Source organism: Aspergillus viridinutans (genome assembly GCF_018404265.1).
Source record: "Aspergillus viridinutans IFM 47045 DNA, scaffold_13, whole genome shotgun sequence".
NCBI classification, from domain to species: Eukaryota; Fungi; Ascomycota; class Eurotiomycetes; order Eurotiales; family Aspergillaceae; genus Aspergillus; species Aspergillus viridinutans.
In genome coordinates this window covers 769,450-786,255 of record NW_025091229.1, presented here as the reverse complement: position 1 = coordinate 786,255, position 16,806 = coordinate 769,450, and the positions used below count along the sequence as shown (strand labels likewise).

The 16,806-nt window shown below is 51.0% G+C and overlaps 6 protein-coding genes across 6 annotated transcripts; 2 read left to right on the top strand and 4 right to left on the bottom strand.

The window, feature by feature from the left end:
* Positions 1 to 1,797: 1,797 nt before the first annotated feature.
* Aspvir_003043 (beta-N-acetylhexosaminidase) lies at positions 1,798 to 3,603 on the bottom strand (the record flags this gene model as incomplete). The annotated part of the gene is made up of 1 exon (XM_043274631.1): positions 1,798 to 3,603. The coding sequence occupies one exon, from the start codon at positions 3,601 to 3,603 to the stop codon at positions 1,798 to 1,800; it is 1,806 nt and encodes a 601-aa protein (XP_043130566.1).
* Positions 3,604 to 5,020: 1,417 nt separating this feature from the next.
* On the bottom strand, positions 5,021 to 5,711 carry Aspvir_003042 (DUF4396 domain-containing protein; the record flags this gene model as incomplete). Its single annotated transcript, XM_043274630.1, has 2 exons — positions 5,021 to 5,313; positions 5,372 to 5,711. 2 exons carry the CDS (start codon positions 5,709 to 5,711, stop codon positions 5,021 to 5,023), a joined length of 633 nt encoding a protein of 210 aa, XP_043130565.1.
* Positions 5,712 to 6,146: 435 nt separating this feature from the next.
* Positions 6,147 to 7,094, bottom strand: Aspvir_003041 (dihydrodipicolinate synthase family protein; the record flags this gene model as incomplete). Its single annotated transcript, XM_043274629.1, has 1 exon — positions 6,147 to 7,094. One exon carries the CDS (start codon positions 7,092 to 7,094, stop codon positions 6,147 to 6,149), a length of 948 nt encoding a protein of 315 aa, XP_043130564.1.
* Positions 7,095 to 8,773: 1,679 nt separating this feature from the next.
* On the top strand, positions 8,774 to 10,720 carry Aspvir_003040 (acetyltransferase SAS4-like domain-containing protein; the record flags this gene model as incomplete). Its single annotated transcript, XM_043274628.1, has 1 exon — positions 8,774 to 10,720. One exon carries the CDS (start codon positions 8,774 to 8,776, stop codon positions 10,718 to 10,720), a length of 1,947 nt encoding a protein of 648 aa, XP_043130563.1.
* A 2,295-nt stretch (positions 10,721 to 13,015) lies between these two features.
* Aspvir_003039 (putative MFS transporter) lies at positions 13,016 to 14,531 on the top strand (the record flags this gene model as incomplete). Its single annotated transcript, XM_043274627.1, has 5 exons — positions 13,016 to 13,166; positions 13,223 to 13,837; positions 13,896 to 14,132; positions 14,198 to 14,281; positions 14,356 to 14,531. 5 exons carry the CDS (start codon positions 13,016 to 13,018, stop codon positions 14,529 to 14,531), a joined length of 1,263 nt encoding a protein of 420 aa, XP_043130562.1.
* A 1,638-nt stretch (positions 14,532 to 16,169) lies between these two features.
* On the bottom strand, positions 16,170 to 16,783 carry Aspvir_003038 (DUF3807 domain-containing protein; the record flags this gene model as incomplete). The annotated part of the gene is made up of 2 exons (XM_043274626.1): positions 16,170 to 16,691; positions 16,751 to 16,783. The coding sequence occupies 2 exons, from the start codon at positions 16,781 to 16,783 to the stop codon at positions 16,170 to 16,172; spliced, it is 555 nt and encodes a 184-aa protein (XP_043130561.1).
* Between the last annotated feature and the right edge of the window lie 23 nt (positions 16,784 to 16,806).

The window sequence follows — 16,806 nt, the reverse complement described above, 5'->3', positions numbered from 1 at the left end:
GATTTGACACCTCCTGGGAACTATGGAGATAAATTCCACGGTGGGGCAGAGGTAATTGGCCTCAGGTACTCGGACCTTCGTATCTATTCGATATTCCAACAGACTCCCTCGTGACTCTTTCTGTTGGGTTGCCAGGATTGCCAGGATTGCCAGGATGTGGCTCATGCAGTGTAACAGTCAACTCGAACTCGAGATTTCAGTCATGACCAATCTTCTGTACAGGGTAGATAGTCCATAACCAGTGGTCACTCTGACCCAGGAGAAAACAATCGCCCCGGCCGCGGAATATTATTCCCCTCACCACATGCACATACACTGGTATGCGATCGAGAATGTCAGATAATTCGGTTACTGGCGTTGGCTACCAAGGAGTAAGCCTGTCAGCCCTACGACGACCCCGGACGGAGCATTCGCCTTCATTGGTGGGTGATTCACACTCGCTCAATACAACCCATGCCGACGAACCACCATCCTTCGGAGACTCCGGCGAGACAAAGCAGACCAGACCGTCTGTTGCGATGAGCGAGAGCCTCAGGGCCGCGGTATGAATGGTTCGAGTGACGGTCAACGAACTGCCTAAGGCAGGTAGCAAGTGATACTTCCTGTCACTGTCCTGCGCACCAGGTCTAATTAATATTGATACCAAACCTTGACAAACTCGATCACCAACCAAACCATGGATTCAAGTGAGGAACCGAGATCCTTGTCATGCAAGGAGCAGACACTGCAGCAAGCTAGCCGCCAATGAGCACCCCAATCTCAGTCCCCTGTTGACCAACCTGGAACCCACCAAAGTAGGGCCAAAATAATAAGAACCAATCGTCTTGGAGAGGAGGCTGTCTATACCTACCTAGGTGGGAGTTAGAGAGAGTACTGCGGTCCAGAGGCGTCGGTGATCATTAAAACAATGGATTAAATCCAGTCGTGGTTCGCTATAGCAGATAATGGTTCCTATGCTCTCATCAAGACATACTGTAAAGAGGAGAGCCATGTTTAATTGATCATTCTAATCAAAAAGTGGAGCTTTACAAACAGTCCCTAAGAGAGCGCCTAGTAAAGCCGCCATACCATTCTCTAAGCAGGTTCTGAGCATGATAACAATGATCTTAAGAGTAGACAGCATAGTACCGGCACCCACCTTGTTGGATAGCCTAGAAGATCCATGAGCTATGCCTCGCATCTTACGATCTACAACTTAACTTGATTCATTCGTCCAACTCGCAGAAACCAGTTGACTTAGCTTATGAAATTGATAGCCTACCCAGGCTTAAGTCGAGCAGGAGAACAAAGGCATATGCTGCTGTATTGTGGCACTTTCATCTTGTTTGGTTCGATTCCTCAGGATGAAAACCTGATTGCTGATGTATGTATTTGAGCAGGTTGTGTTTGCGTTGCGCGAGATGGACTGATCGACCGATGAAAACGGCATACATGATCGAACTGCACGAACAACCTAAGGGGAAAGAGATTGCAGTACTATACTGGGACACTATGGTGATGCCAGTAGGGTTTAGACTGCTCAAAACCTATGGACATGTTCTTATGGACATGAACAGTCCATAACTTCTCTGGCGTATGCGCACGGATGCCATCATATATGGCATCTATGCTACTTGAGAACAAAAGAGGTATCCGTTGAAGCTTGATTCATCGGCACAGGAAATCATTCAGCTAGGCTTAATCCAATTATGCTCACTATCCTGATCAAGCAGGACTAGAGCAGTCGGCAGCGCGGCTGTTAGTATGTACATGGGTTAACAACAGCTATCGCTAATAAAAAACATGAGTTGACATGAACTACACTACGGCACTCTGGTTATAATATAAATCGCACGTGTGGGGGTGCTGAAGACAGTACTTGGGCACCAGGTTGCCGGCCTGAACGCCGTTCGCCAGCAAGTACTCTCGGAAGTTGAGGATACGCTGCGTCATGAGCGTAGTCCGCTTCTTCCCATTTGCATCGCGATTGCCAGACCAGACCAGTTCCGCCAGGGCTGCGGCGCGGGGCCACAACTTGCTCGACACAGTCACATCATCCACCTGCTCGCTCCAAAGAGGCGCGGTCGCACCGATGATGTGCTTGGCTTGAGCATCGGTCAGATTTTGCGTGAAGTCGTAGTCGTAGATCCGCTGCCATGTCTTGTAAGGAGCGCACCACGAGCCTCCATTGCCGCCATAGTTGAAGTTCGGGGTGTTGGGATCCGGATTGCTCATGACGTCGTACCTGGGGTCGTTGGTGACGTATCCGCCAGAGCCGCAGTCAAGATAGAAAAAGTCTGCCGACGATACTATGACATCGTAGCCCTGGGCCGTCAGTTTCTGAATGTATTCCAGCCCATTGTTCCAGGTTTGCATGACAATGTCCTTGGGCACGTCGTGAGCGTGCTCCGGAGAGAGAACAATATCCTCCCACATGATCAGACGGCGCTTCTCGCTGACGTCGCGGAAGATTGGAACTGCATGATCCACCCAGTACTGAGACAGATCGTTGTAGGTGCGCGAGGGATCTTCTGCGAACCATGCTTGGACATAGCTACTGAAATTGAAGCAATTGGGTTGAATCTCGTCAGCTCCGACGTGGAACCAGTCGTCGGTAAAAACACCCGATAGCTCATTGTAAACATCCCGAACGATGTCGTAGGTCTTGTCGTAGATGATGTCCAACTGGCCCGGGTTGGGTTGAACGGCAGTGTGATATGGCCAGACATCGTTTGACCACCAGGAATCGGCGCAAGTCACCATTTTCGGGTCTGCCTGCTTCCAGCCAGACGACGAATGGCTAGGCATATCGATTTCCGGGATGACACGGATACCTCGGGCACGGGCATAGGCAATGATTCGGCGGATGTCAGCGTGCGAGTAAGTCTCCCGCGCCGAGTATGCATCTTTAACCATCTCTGGATGTGCGTTGATCTGTACAGGCCACGACTGCGTGTCATCCAAGTGCCAGTGCAGGACATTGAGCTTGGACAATGACATGGCGTCCAACTGCTCCAGGATCTTCTTCACGGAGATGAAGTTGCGACCAGTATCGATCATGATGCCGCGATAAGGATAGAGAGGCGCATCCTGAATACTGACTGGCTGCTCGATGAGTAGTCCACCCCTTCCATCCGAGATGACGATCTGTTGAAGGGTGCTGAATGCATGCAGAGCACCCCAAACGGTCTTGGCGGTGATTTGAATGGTATCGGAGCCTTCCTTCACAGCCATGTTGTAAGATTCGTCCACACCGTGCTGGAGATCGGCTTGGAGATCGTCAACCTTCACATCAACGAATTGTAGCTGGGATGAGGCTCGTTTGCTCTTCGTGGAGGCGGAAGGTGTAGCTGTTGGGAAAGGCTGGAAGGAGGAGATGGGCGCTTCAGTCGCAGCGGGGACCCATTGAAGGGAGACAATCGTCTTCCAGGCGCGATCCCATCCTTCTGAGATGACCTGGCTGTTGGAACCACGGGCTGTGCGCAGAGTGAGTTGGCCAGCAATGCATTTGGGCCCCGATGACGCCCAAGTGATAGTGCGAGGAGCCGGCAGAGGATTGACGCTGACGGCGGCGACCGACGAGGCGACCGTAAGGACTACGGCGCAGATGCTGGAGATGAGCATGATCACAATAACCAATCCAACAACACAGGCATTGAAGATGTCTCGTTTGGGGGATATGTGTTGGAAAGGGGGTTTGAGTGAAAAAGACATCAGAAACCAGAGGAGGACCGTCTTTAAATAATAGCCTTGCAGGGTGAATGAATCCTTCGAGCGCGCTGATCGACACCAATAATCTCCTGCATTCCAGTAATCCAGTCCATCTTCGCAACTTTCATTCTGCCAACGCGCGTCGATCAATCAATCAGAATGGGAAGCTACAGCTCAAGGCCCGTCCTTGTCCATCCGCCAATCTCCGGAAGGCATCATCAACGCTAATTTGTCCAGAAGGTACAGGTTCTCTGTCGATGGTGAGTCTATGCTTCAGAATCTGGGTGCTGGGCGCCAACCACGGCCCACTCGCTTTCTCTCATTTGTTCTTGTGACAATGATCATGGTTATTGGCAAAAAGGTCAACACTGCGCCGCGAATTGTTTGGGACTCTACGCGCGCTCCAAGAATGCTTTGGTTTCATCGCTGGTTCCGAGGGTTACATCCGCCTATCGTTCCCGCGCTGCAACGTGGATGGTCCTTCATTTTATTATCGAAGGTTTCTCCAATTTCCGAGGTCTGTTCTGATCGACAGATACCACGCGATATGGTCAGTGCAGTGCAGTGCAGATTTCTCGGCGTCGTTCCTGTGATGATACCTTGCCACAGCTCGTATCTGCAGATAAACGGCCATCTCCCCGCACAAACTGGATGATCAAGTGGACAAGTTCTCAAGGTGGAGGGAACTAGCTACCGATAACAATGCGACCAAAAAGGCTTCGGAGATTGCATCTGCTAAGCTGTCACAGTGACATCGCTTAGACAGAAAAGTTGGAGATAACATTCTGTGGTCTATTGGACTTGTCTTGTCAAGAGTTTTGGAATCCTCTCGACGCACTCCATGCGATCTCTTATTGCTAAAAGCTCGTATGGCGTCCTTAGGTTTGATTGTCGCAGACATGGCAAGCAATCGCTACTTCAAGGACAAAATTGCTCTGTTGCAATTTCCGCACAGACTTGCCTATACTGTCGCTAACCTCTAGGAAGGACCCAATTTTCGGTATCAGACAGACTTTCTGTGATCAAATACGAACTACCTCTCGTACAAGCATATATTTGCGCAACCGACGTCATGCTGTGGGCTCTTATCAAAGATGGAACGACGGGCCTTCCCGTTGGTAAGCAAATACCACAGTTCCAGCACCCATGGCCAGTCCATCTTCTTTTGGACAAATTTCGTGTGCTTCAAGCTCAAGTCTGCTTCTTGCCAGATTAGAGTGGCTTTCGCAGAAGCGTCATCAGACATAGCTGGAAGCTGAGTATATTCAGTCCGATACTAATACAATTCACCCTATCTTACATACAAGCAACCACTTCATTCTCAGAGAAATCAATGACAACTCTTCCCATGCCTGACCAACCGCCAATAATTATACGGCATCGGGGCCAAAAACCCAGCACCCATCGACACCAGCGCAGCCGCCCAAAACCGCGGATCATCCAACAACACCACACCTCCGGTGAGATGGAAATCCACCAGGTTTTGCACCGTCTCCATAGCCAGCATGGAAACGAGGCTCATACCCGTCGCAGTTCGAAATGCCAGTCCCCAGGGGAGTTTGTCCACTCCTCGTCGGAGGAGGATAGTCTCCAGAAGAATTGACGTGGTGATTCCACTCGCCACTGCCACAACATCAGTCATCTGGTCGAGCCTGATGTCCACGATTAGGGATGAACATACTAGAGACACCCATAATAGCACCCATCCCCCAATGCCCATAGAAACTTTGGAGCACCCACAGCGCCGAGAAATCACCTAGTGTGCAACCCGCCAGACAGCGCACGGTGTTAACAGCTGCGCGCTTCCAGCCTGTTTTAGATGACCAGAAGGATAATGTGAGGACGGATTTCTGAGTCTCATTCTCCTTCTCCTTCTCGTTCTTCGAGCAGCATTTTGTAGGCTGATGCTGGGGTTGGGATTGGGAAGTGTAGAGTCGGTGAAAATGGGTTAAGGATCTCCTTGAGAAAAGTAGCTGGCGGGTACTCAGGCGGGAAGTGAACGGTAAGGATATGCGGAGCATGATGTTTTTAATCTAGTATATTTGAGTTTTCTGAGACGGCTCAGAGGAAACATTTAAATTGATGTCTAGCTTATGGGTTGAGGACGAGGTATGTATATTGTAGTCCTCCGGGAGGCAAACTTCCCGAAGGCTAGAAAACGCGAAAATCGCGCAAATGACTGAGGGTGGAGAAGTGGGATTGGTCAGTCCGCAAAGTATATTGTTCGGAATCAATCATTCCCATATCGAAATAGAAGATCTTGACAATGATGCAATTAAATACTGGTTAGAAAGTCCTCAAAGACAAGACTCTGAGCGTGGAATTGACGTTGGGTACGGAGTAGATGGTTCCGCATGGCAAAGTCAAATATGCTATGCCGATTGCGGCCATCGGCCATGTTTTCATTTGCAACACAGAATAGTCAAAAATGCTACACATCATAAACTCATGCATAATTACGCTGCCTCGAAACTCCGCTCGATCTCCATCCCCTCCTGGAACGCATTCTTCAATGCAGACGCATCCTCCGCCGAAGGCGCCACACACGGCCGCCTCGGCAGCGCGCCGTATCCGCGATACGACTGCAGGGCGCTCTTGACCGCGACAAACCCACCCTTGATAGCCAGCCAGTCCGCGCGCGCGACGACCGCCTGCAGCGTCTGCGCCTCCGCGATCTTCCCGCTCTGGTAGAGCTCCATGAGGCGCACGCACGAGCGCGGAATCAGATTCGCCACGCCGCCGATGATACCCGCGCCGCCGACGATGAGGGTCTGGAGGGTGAAGTCGGCGGAGCCGCCGAAGGTGAGGAAGTCAGGTTTAGCCTGGGCGGCGATGCGGGCGAGTTTGCCCGTGTTGCCGCAGGTGAGCTTGACGCCGACGATGTTGGGGTGTTTGGCGAGAGTTAGGATGTCGTCGGAGGTGAGATCGAGGCCGGAGGAGGCGCCGGGGAAGTTGTAGATGAGGACGGGGATCGGGGAGGCGGAGGCGACGTCGCGGAAGTAGTCGAGGAGGGCGGCGTTGCTCACGAGGGACTTGTAGTAGCAGGGGGGCAGGACAAGGACGTAGTCTCCTCCGGCGTCGGCGGCGTCCTTGCAGAACTGGATGGTTTCGCGGGTGGAGGATGCGCCGCAGCCGACGATGAGGGGTATGGACGTGGCTCCGGCGGCATCGAGGGCGCGGCGGGTGGCTGCTGTAATGAGCTTGCGTTCCTCGCGGTCGAGATGGACAGCTTCGCCGTTGCTGCCTTGGACGACGAGGCCGGTGACACCGGCGTTAGCGAGGTAGGCGGCGTGTTTCTCGACGGTGGGGAGATCGACCTCCTCGTCGTCCTTGAAGAAGGCGACGGTTGGCACGTAGATGCCGGGGACAAGAGGGCGTCTTGTTGTTGTTCCGTTTGTGGTCATTTCGTCTGTTGTTTATACCAGTGGTGTTCTGTGGTGGTCGTGAGAAAATGATCTTAATGGTAGTCCTGCTTGGAACGGAGTTACCAGGGAGAAAACCTCAAATTGGAGGATTTATTGGGATTGAAAAGAATAGAAGAAGGGAGAAAGGGTTTGTTGAAGAGGACAGAGACGGTGGGACGCCTGCCATGATTAAGGAATGGGAATGTGGTTCCAGTGCCGACCCCAATTGATGCGATGATGAAGATTGATCGCATTAAGTTCAAAGGCCGTCTCGTCTACAGACAATTCGGCAAGTGGAAAAGAGTGGACACTGAAACCCCCACGTCTGGACCCCACAGAATGAGGCCTGTTAGGGGTCGGAATCCAGAATACATGGGCGAGACATTGGAGAAGATCAGAGAGGGATTATTGATATTATTGGCGGTGGAGTTGCATCTGATGACATTGGAGCATGCGGCAGCTCGATTCTATGTAACCCACGAGGACTTGGAGAAGATGCAATACTACTATTTGCTAGGAAATAATACATATTTGGATCATCCTTCCTTCCAATGTAGTATGGAATCGAAGAACATTAGATAACTGCTACCAATGAGGCCGTGACCCCCACGTACTCCTCGATCCGGGGTCATCATTGTAGCCTGTGAAGGTGGGGAAATATCTCGAACAATGAACAGTGTAGCAGCAGCAGGAGGACTTTGTGCCTCGTAGACGAATGCCTCTCGTACTAGGAGTACAACGACCTCTCTGGTCGGCAAGAACTCCGATAAACCCCTACGGAGTCATCTTCGAGATTGAGGCATCTGTCTCTGGGCTCTACAAGGATGAGAATGAATCGCTCATCTTCCCCTCGTTGTGTGGGGGTGGGGGATATTGTAACTTGCAACTGCAAGAACGCAAGAAGAGTTCGTGTGCTTTGCGTTAGATGATCATCTGATATAAACTGACCTCGAATACACTATCATATGCCTTTCATCGACCTGCGAGATTGTCAGTCAGGGTTTGGTTAGCTTCTAATATGTGCTGTCTCTCCAAGCTCAATATACCCGAGACTACTTATTGTGTACTTTTTTGTGCATATCCCCGCATTTCGATATGACCACGTTGGAAAGTGTCTTATTGCTATCAACTACATTTTTCTTTGTGGAGGATCACATACTGACAATGGCACCTAATAATTCTCATTCGTCTGAAGATCCTGATTCAAATATACAATGCTTTATTGTTCTCTAATACACATAGTCACTGGGGATGACAATAGTGATTGAGGATGAGGACAATCCTGTATTCTGCTGACACAATAATACACCTTTTCCATCATTCTGTGAGCTCCTATTCCACAAATACTGTATTGAGCCATACCACATCCTTGTAATTAATGGCGACCGCGAAAAAAAAAACGAACGCGAACACGACGAGGACAGGGCGACGAAGCAGAAGAATAGGTTCGATTCACCCTTCATCTCCAGATGCAATGGCAATAGAGTCAATAAATTGAGCAACACAAGATGAATTGAGACACAATCACATAAGTTCTTACAGCATGTCCCTATATATACCCTCCTCTTCAGTTTCATCCCATATCCAATCTCGTCCACCATCAGCATCATCACCTTATTGCATGACGAGTCCAACCCATCGAATGACGAGTCCTCTACCGCTGCTGCAACCAGATCATCATGGCCGTCCGATCGAGGTCGTCCCTGCGCTTCTCAGTGCGACGGGATGACAATGCCTCTGGTCATGATGACGAGCATCAGAACAACCACGACGACACTCTGCCGTCTTCTCCTCCCCCTGCAAAGAGGCCTCGGCTTCAGCAGCAACAGCAGCAACACCAACAGCAACGTCGTCAGCCACCTTCGTCCCGTCGTCGCAAGAGCTCTCCCGACTTACTTGACACTACTATCGAAAACGCCGGTCATCGTGTTCCCCCGTCATCCAAAACTCCCCAGATCCTGCGACAGGCTGCTCACTCTCCTCTCCCTCCGCCGCCGCGCTCATCTACGCGCCGGCCACCTCCTCTCGCCACTGCCGGCGACAGCGCATCCTCCTCATCGTCCTTGTCGACCAACCCCGCTCGTGTTCCGCTTCCCGGCACCCCGCACACTACGGGACAATCCCATGATCACCATCGCACTCCGTTGTCGGCTTCTGCCGCGCTGTATATGCGTGGAGGTGGTCGCGAATCGCCAGATCCTTTAGATATCATCTCTCCTGCCCCTACCAAGACCAATCCGAAGCCTCGCAAAACACCCACTACGTCCACTCCGACCTCTACCACCCGTTCTACACGCCGTTCTCGCCCGCAGCATCCTGTCGCATCAGACGCGGATGCGCAGAAGCCACCTGGACAGACGAGCAGTCGGCGGAAACCCCTCTCGACCAACCCTCAGACGGAAACGCAATCGCAGCCTAAGCAGGAACCCGCCCATGAAAGTCCAGCGGTACGGGAACAGCGCCGGTCGCTTCGTTCCAAGGACAGCAATTCGCGGCTGCGGAGCGAACTGGCATCGTATTTCTGGAACTATGAACAAATTCTCAGTTTGGAGCCTCCGAAGACCGTGGAACTACTGACCGAGAACACCACGATCAAGTTGATTGATGACCTGACCGAACCTCTTGCCACCATACAATCCTCTACTCCCGACTCCGAGTCCCCGTTTGGAAACCCTCTGTTGCGGCTCCATGACTGCGAAAAGATATCTCTGCCTGAGCCGGAGCCGGAGCCGAGTTCAGACGCTGCGCCCGGAGATGTCGAAGAGGAAGACCCTCTCAATGAAGGATACTATTTCCGCGCCCACCGGCGAATGGAGCGGCAGGAGAAACAGCTCCGAAACATCGAGCGCGAACGCGCCCAGCATGAGAAGATGCAGCTGGAGCGTCTATTAGACGAGCTGAAAGGTCAAGACTGGCTCCGTGTGATGGGTATTACCGGTGTGCACGAGCACGAGAAGAAGCTCTACGAACCCAAACGCGACTATTTCATGAAAGAGATATCAAGCCTGATCGAGAAATTCCAGATCTGGAAAGAAGAAGAGAAACGCCGGAAGCTCGACAAGGACAAGCCGTCGCTCCGCGCGGACATATCGCCATCCACCGCCCCCACCAGCAGAGACCGCACCACCTCCCAGAAGCGCAAACTCAGCGATCGCACCCCAGATACTACCCCCAACGGCGCAGCCACCTCTGATGCAGAAAGTGACGGCGAAACCCCGGACCCAAGCGACGTGGACGCCTGGGCCGCGCACCAACTCCAGCAGGAAGCCCGCTCCGCGACGGCCGGCAAACGCCCCAAACCATCGACAGAGCCCCCACGACCCCGCAAATCCTCCGGCAACAAGTCCTCCACCGCACCGCACGCTCCCGCGCCCGCTCCTGCTGTCGCAAAACCAACAACCCCTCCCCCTCCCGATAAACCCTTCACTTCATTCTACGCAAAGCCGCATCTGCGCGATGCCGCGCTCTCGCCGCACCGCAAGGGCCGCGTCCGCCTGGCGTTCGGCCACCCCATCCCCAAGATGGAGGTGCGCGAGTTCCAACCGCCTGCGGATATCCTGACGCCCGAGGCGATCGACTCCTGCCGCAGGAAGCGGAGACGGATGAGAAGGGAGAGTCGCGGGTGAGGTGACCTATCCTCTCCTATCCTTCTTTTGGTCTGGTCGTCGCTGCTTCGATTGTTGTTTCAGTTATTTCAGGTACACGTGGTGTTATAGGTTGGTGTTACGGGATATCCAGTCTGGCGAATGGCAATGGAGCATATCTAGCATAGCATTGTTACTTGAGCGCTGCAAGCATGTTGGTATCGAATGTTACATTACATTATTTTTGATCTTTTATTCTCCGCCCGCATACGAGCGGGAGCAAATGTACTCTGTACAGTTATCCTCAACTCTTACTACGATGAATGGAAAACAAACGAAGATAACATAAGCAAAGAGGTATCTCATGTCTATAGACATCGGAAGAATCGATATGTACAGGGCAGCCGATGCCACTGCCCACTGACCAATCCCACGGCTCATATATACAAACACCCAAAAAACCAGAACGCCATGCAATGCAATGCAAGAAATGCCGTAAATGAAATATTAAGCATTATTAGCGCACGAGAAGCTCGCGTTGCTAGGGTTATCATGGATCGCCTTTCCGGAGACATACAAGCCCAGACCACAGAGCACAGCGCCAAAGACCAGGCAGAACAGATTGACGCCTGTCAGGAACATCTTGCGCGGAGAAGACGTGTACTTGCCCCAGTTGAGGTGGAGCCAGAAAATACCACTTGAGTCCGTAGGTGAACCAGGAGGCGAAAAGGGCAACCTGAAGATGAATAAGTCGGTAATTGAGGTGAAGAAAAAGAAGGTGAAGAGACTTACGATCAAGCTCAATAGGTTGCTGAATACGGGAATGGCTTCGGCGATGATCCAGGCGATAATCCAGAGGGAGAGCGCGATCGCGACCTGGGAAATCCACCGCCGCCCGGCCGAACGATTAAGATCATCGCCGTCAGCATCCCGAAAGCACGGTGTGGAGATTCTCCATCAGTTGCGGCGTATTGACTCGGCCTCTCGAGCGGGGAACATACCTTAGGTGTTTCACCTGACTATTCCACGAGGTAGTTCGGAGATTGCCGTCCGTTCGGCGAACAACCATTATTTTGCAAGGAGGTAGGCGAGACAAGCCTCGGATGAGAATCTGGACAGCTCGGGTTCGGTTGACCACGGCTCTTTACGTTTCGATGATGATCATCCGCGTTCGGCTGGACTATCTCGACACACCTACGGGTTTGCATGATACATGGAGATATCAATATGACTAGATGCTTGTGAACAGGGTCCGTCTTTGAGCCATCGGGCTCCGGACTTAAGCAAGCGACATGTTGCAACGTTGCCCCCTTTTCATTTCGCAAAAACAATCATTGATGAATTCAGTCTGTGATCTGTTATAGAAACTGGTGGCAGCCAAGGCACCGCAGCTTCTTTGAGAGGGACTGCAGTTTTTCTATGCCTAACATGGCCTCACCCTGACTCAGAAACTTGATCTTGATCATCTCTTACTCGACTCTGGAGCATTTGCATGCTGAGCCTCCACAACCGAGGACACTGACAGACATACATCCCGATCACCAATTGCTTAATATTTCGAGGAGTCCTTGGAACAGCGATGCCGATGTAGAGTAGTCTGGCATCAGCCTTTGCTGCTCACAAAGCACCGTCTAGAGCCGTCATACTTTGAACACGCATTGTCAAAGAGAGACAAAACCAAAACAGTTGCAAACAGACCATACAGTCAATACCTGCCTATGTTTCCGTCATCAGACGCAGAGCATATAACTACGGACTTGTGGGAACCAGGGATGTCAATCAACAAATATCGGAATCAAGAATGATCCAGCTTGCTTTCGAGTGCTTCGTCTCCACAAAAGTGAGCATGCGACAGTAATGACTCCTCTGCTACTTGCTTTTGTCGAAGTGAATGTCAGATCGATGCATCAACTGCCACGTATAGTTGGCTGGTGACCCCATTTGCGGGGTTGTCACATCCTCCCTCGATACACCCATGTGGCGGGCAATTGCAGTTTTCAGTCAATGTTAAGCATGTCCACACAGTCACTTGAAGAGAAAATGAGAAAAGAACTGTTCGAGATGGGACATGATTTCTATGCAGAGTTGGAGGAAACTGCGCTGCATCGACTCTCTTTTCCCTCCCAAAAATCGGTACGCGGAGCGCTGGCCACATGTCCGACCTGCTTAACTGGCTTACGCGATGTAGCCGCGATAACCTAATAGTAATAGAATGACTCAGGTGAGAGGGGCACGAGGATTGATACTGACTGACCATGCATATTTAATCATCAGCACTGCCAGCAATGGCTGTGGACCCTCTCGCGACGCTATTGCAGGCTAGAACCGTCGTAGACCATGGACACGGAGAACCAGAATGACAGCAGCGTAGAGGATGTGGAAAACTCATCCTCGAAGGATTCGTCTTTCTTCACTCAGAAAGATGCTAGCCAGGTCGTCGGCAGACTGATCAGCACCAATTATGCGGTGATGATGGCCGGTTTGAACGGTAAGTCGTTGCGCACGACTGGTCTGTGAGAAGGTCCTGGACTGATCAATATTCAGACGCTGCCACCGGTGTGCTCATTCCATATCTTCAGCCCGCCTATGATATTGGCTTGCTGAAAGTGTCCATGGTCTATCTGGTCAATTTCGCCGGATGGCTAGTGGCATCTTTCGCCAACATTCACGTCTGCTCGAGACTGGGAAGCGGCGGGACACTGGTTGTCGGAGCCACGATCCAGTGCTTCGGGTACGTGCTCATGTTCTGGAAACCTCCATATCCTCTTTTTATGACTGCCTTCTTCTTCACCGGCATGGGTGTTGCTTTCCAAGACGCACAAGCGAATATCTTTACGCTGATCGTGAAGGACGCCCATCGATGGCTCGGCATTCTCCATGCTGTTTACGGAGTCGGCACGATTATTGCGCCGCTGATCGCGAATACAATCGCCTCTCGAACACCGTACTGGCACTATTACTACCTCGCGACGTTTGTTATGGGGGTGCTCAACATTGTCCTCCTGGCTTGGACGTTCCGGAAGGGTCTATTTAAGCCAAACGTGTCCAATGCCAAAGACACGGCTAATGCGGAAATGAAGGCCACACTAACCAATAAAGTGGTCTGGATCTTCAACGGCTTCTTCTTCCTATATGTCGGTGCTGAAGTAGCGTCGGGAGGTATGTGGCCAATTCGTCATCCACCTGCTTGCAGAAGAGCTAATATTGGAGCACTCAGGCTGGCTGGTCCAATTCCTCGTCTCCGTCAGACATGGAGACCCCAAGAAAGTAGGCTATGTGGCCTCTGGGTTCTGGTCCGGGTTCACCCTCGGACGGGTCCTTCTCGCAGACATCACGCACAAGCTCGGTGAGCGCCGTATGGTGTTTGTCTATATCGCTCTCGCCATAGCGTTGCAGGTCATGTTCTGGCTGATACCGAACATTATCGCGAATGCAGTCACAGTTTGTCTTCTGGGTAGGTAGCTCTTCGAGTCGAGCTTTCCAGTCGTCGCTTTGAGACTGTGGCTGACAGATCAACAGGCTTCTTTATCGGCCCATTCTACCCTGTCGGACTATACGTCCTGACAAAAGTCATCCCACAGGAACTCCACATCGGCGCCTTAGGTAGGTCATCTTGGTTCCCCGAATATTTCTTTTCCCTGGGCTTGAATCGTTGTGCTGATTTTCCACGCCGATAGGCTTCACAGCAAGCTTGGGACAAGCTGGATCGGCTGCATTCCCCTTCATGACTGGAGCAATCGCTTCAAAGACAGGGGTACAGGTTATGCAGCCGATTATGGTTGGCTTGTTGGTCGGGATTGGGATATTCTGGGCTCTGCTTCCGAGGCAGCGCTCAACCAAGCTGGACGGATAGTCCAATGCCGCTCACGAGGAAGTGAGATTGGAATCGAGATTGGGAAATCTTACATTTACCCTTCGAGCTTGGAATAGGGAAAATGCGTCATATCAATCTGTCGACTGACTTCCCTGCTCAACGGACAAAAGTGGCCTTAGCAATAGTTACCAAAAAAGAAAAACAATACTCCGTACACTACTGACCAATACGCCATGCTGCTGGCATAACATGCTGCATAATAACGATGTAGCAGCACAACAGTGGCGGTTTTGCATTGATGTATACAGTACACTATATGATACTTTGTTATACTGGTACTTTATTATATCGTCACCAATTCTTACCTAGTCAACAGGCTATCTACCCTGCAAGTATTATCCTAGCGCATCGGGAGAGCAGTCAGTAATGGTGAAATGACATTCGATTACTTCGAGGATGTCGAGATATACTAGGAGCAAGTGCAAAAATCAAAAAAGGGACGACCCGGCTAATTCTCCTTCATATCATTCTTTTTATATATATATGCACACCAACTTGATCATCACTGGATCAGTGTGTAGGTATTATCTGAACAGGGTTCAGATCGCGGCAAGTTTAGCAGTGTTCGTGGCTATGGGCTGATACATATACTATCATCCAACTTTCCAATGTATGCAGTCCACGATCCGCAAGAGATCGAATACTCACAGGTCACCACACCCCCAACTCATCCGATGCTACAATTCCCCGGAGTGTGTGTCAAACATCAGCTTCACAAAATGTACATCCAACTACGCGGCTCAACGCAACCTCAGACGGTGGGGGGTCACAAATGTGGTAAGTCCGAGGCACTTCTGTGAGGACTGGGGGCTGATAGCAGGTGGGAAGACTAAAGGCAAATCCAACTCCATCATATGTGCCCGCAATGAATCATTATTTACTGCCGCAAAGTTCATCGTGTCTTCCTAAGGACAAGGGTATCACAGGATGGCCCCGGAAAACGTGACCCTGGAAAACAGCATCAAGAGCCCGTCTGGCGTCGGCTCCAACCGCATCCAAAGATGAAATGGCTGCTAAATTCTGGTCCAGCCAATTATTGCGTCTTGCAAACACGACAATGTTCCAAGCCGCGTGTGTTGCCTGCGACGTCTACTCGTTAACAGCGTCGACTGCAAACTCAGTAGTTGCCCAGGTAGTACTGTATTGCTGCCTGTCGGCTGAACGGTCAGGATCATTGCAGGCGCTTTGTAGCCCTCCAAAACGATCCCACTCATCGAGTAGATTCGGGGAAGGAATTGTATGCCGATATTCCGCTTTTACTCCCCAAACGATGGGCCAAATTCTAAATGACTCGGATAATCAGTATGATGGCTTTAACAACGACAGAAAACAGGACCGGCTGCGGAAATAGTAATGTCAGAGAGAAGATTAAAGTCGTCAGAGTCTTACACACCCGAAGATGGTATGACAGTCCGACTAAGGATGACTGATACATAAATTTCATCACAAAAAAGAAAGCGAGTATGCACAAAAAGGGGCACTCACGCGCATTGGGTGAGCCAGTCTCCAATTCTATTGTCAGAACAGTGATGACGAAGTAAATTTGGCATGGGGAATGAAGGCTGAAAGCCAGTTGTTGCAGAATGCCATATGACTGTTTGCCGACGCAAAGCGTTCTCAATCATCGTAGGATATGATTCTGCGTCCAGCAAAGTTCGAACCACGCCCATGTGCTTCCCGCTGCACTGTAGCATTATCATCATAATCAAGTCTTTCTCGTGAGCCTGCCTCATTCGACCGCTTCATTATCGACGAATCCTGTGCCTCATTTGGCTCCAAGCCAGTGCACTCTTTCGCCTCAGGTATCCTCTCCTGTTGACCATTTGGAATACCAGAGGGCGTGTCTTCTTGCCCTTCAGCAACATCCCCAGCGACTTGCCTCACAGGTGTTAATTCACTGGCCTCCTCAGCCAGCTCCTCTTCTCGTAGTTGCTTCTGGCGAAGTAATGAGTGGATTTCACTATGTCTGAAAATGCGGATCTGCTCGTCCGTGAGAGTACGCTTCACGCCATCTGGGTAGTAGCCAAGGCCATCATCATCATCAACATCGTTATCTACAGTCTCGCTATAGGTGTAGTCGAGCGACGTGACTTGTTGACTGCTGGGAAAATGCTTCGCTTGAAAGGCCTGCAAATCTTCCTGGAGTTAGGGAGATTATTAGCTTCTCGTTGCATATCATCAGCTTAGGGCAAACTCACTATTGTAACGGATGGTATCTGTAGACTCGACATTATGGTGGGGAGTATGCGCCACA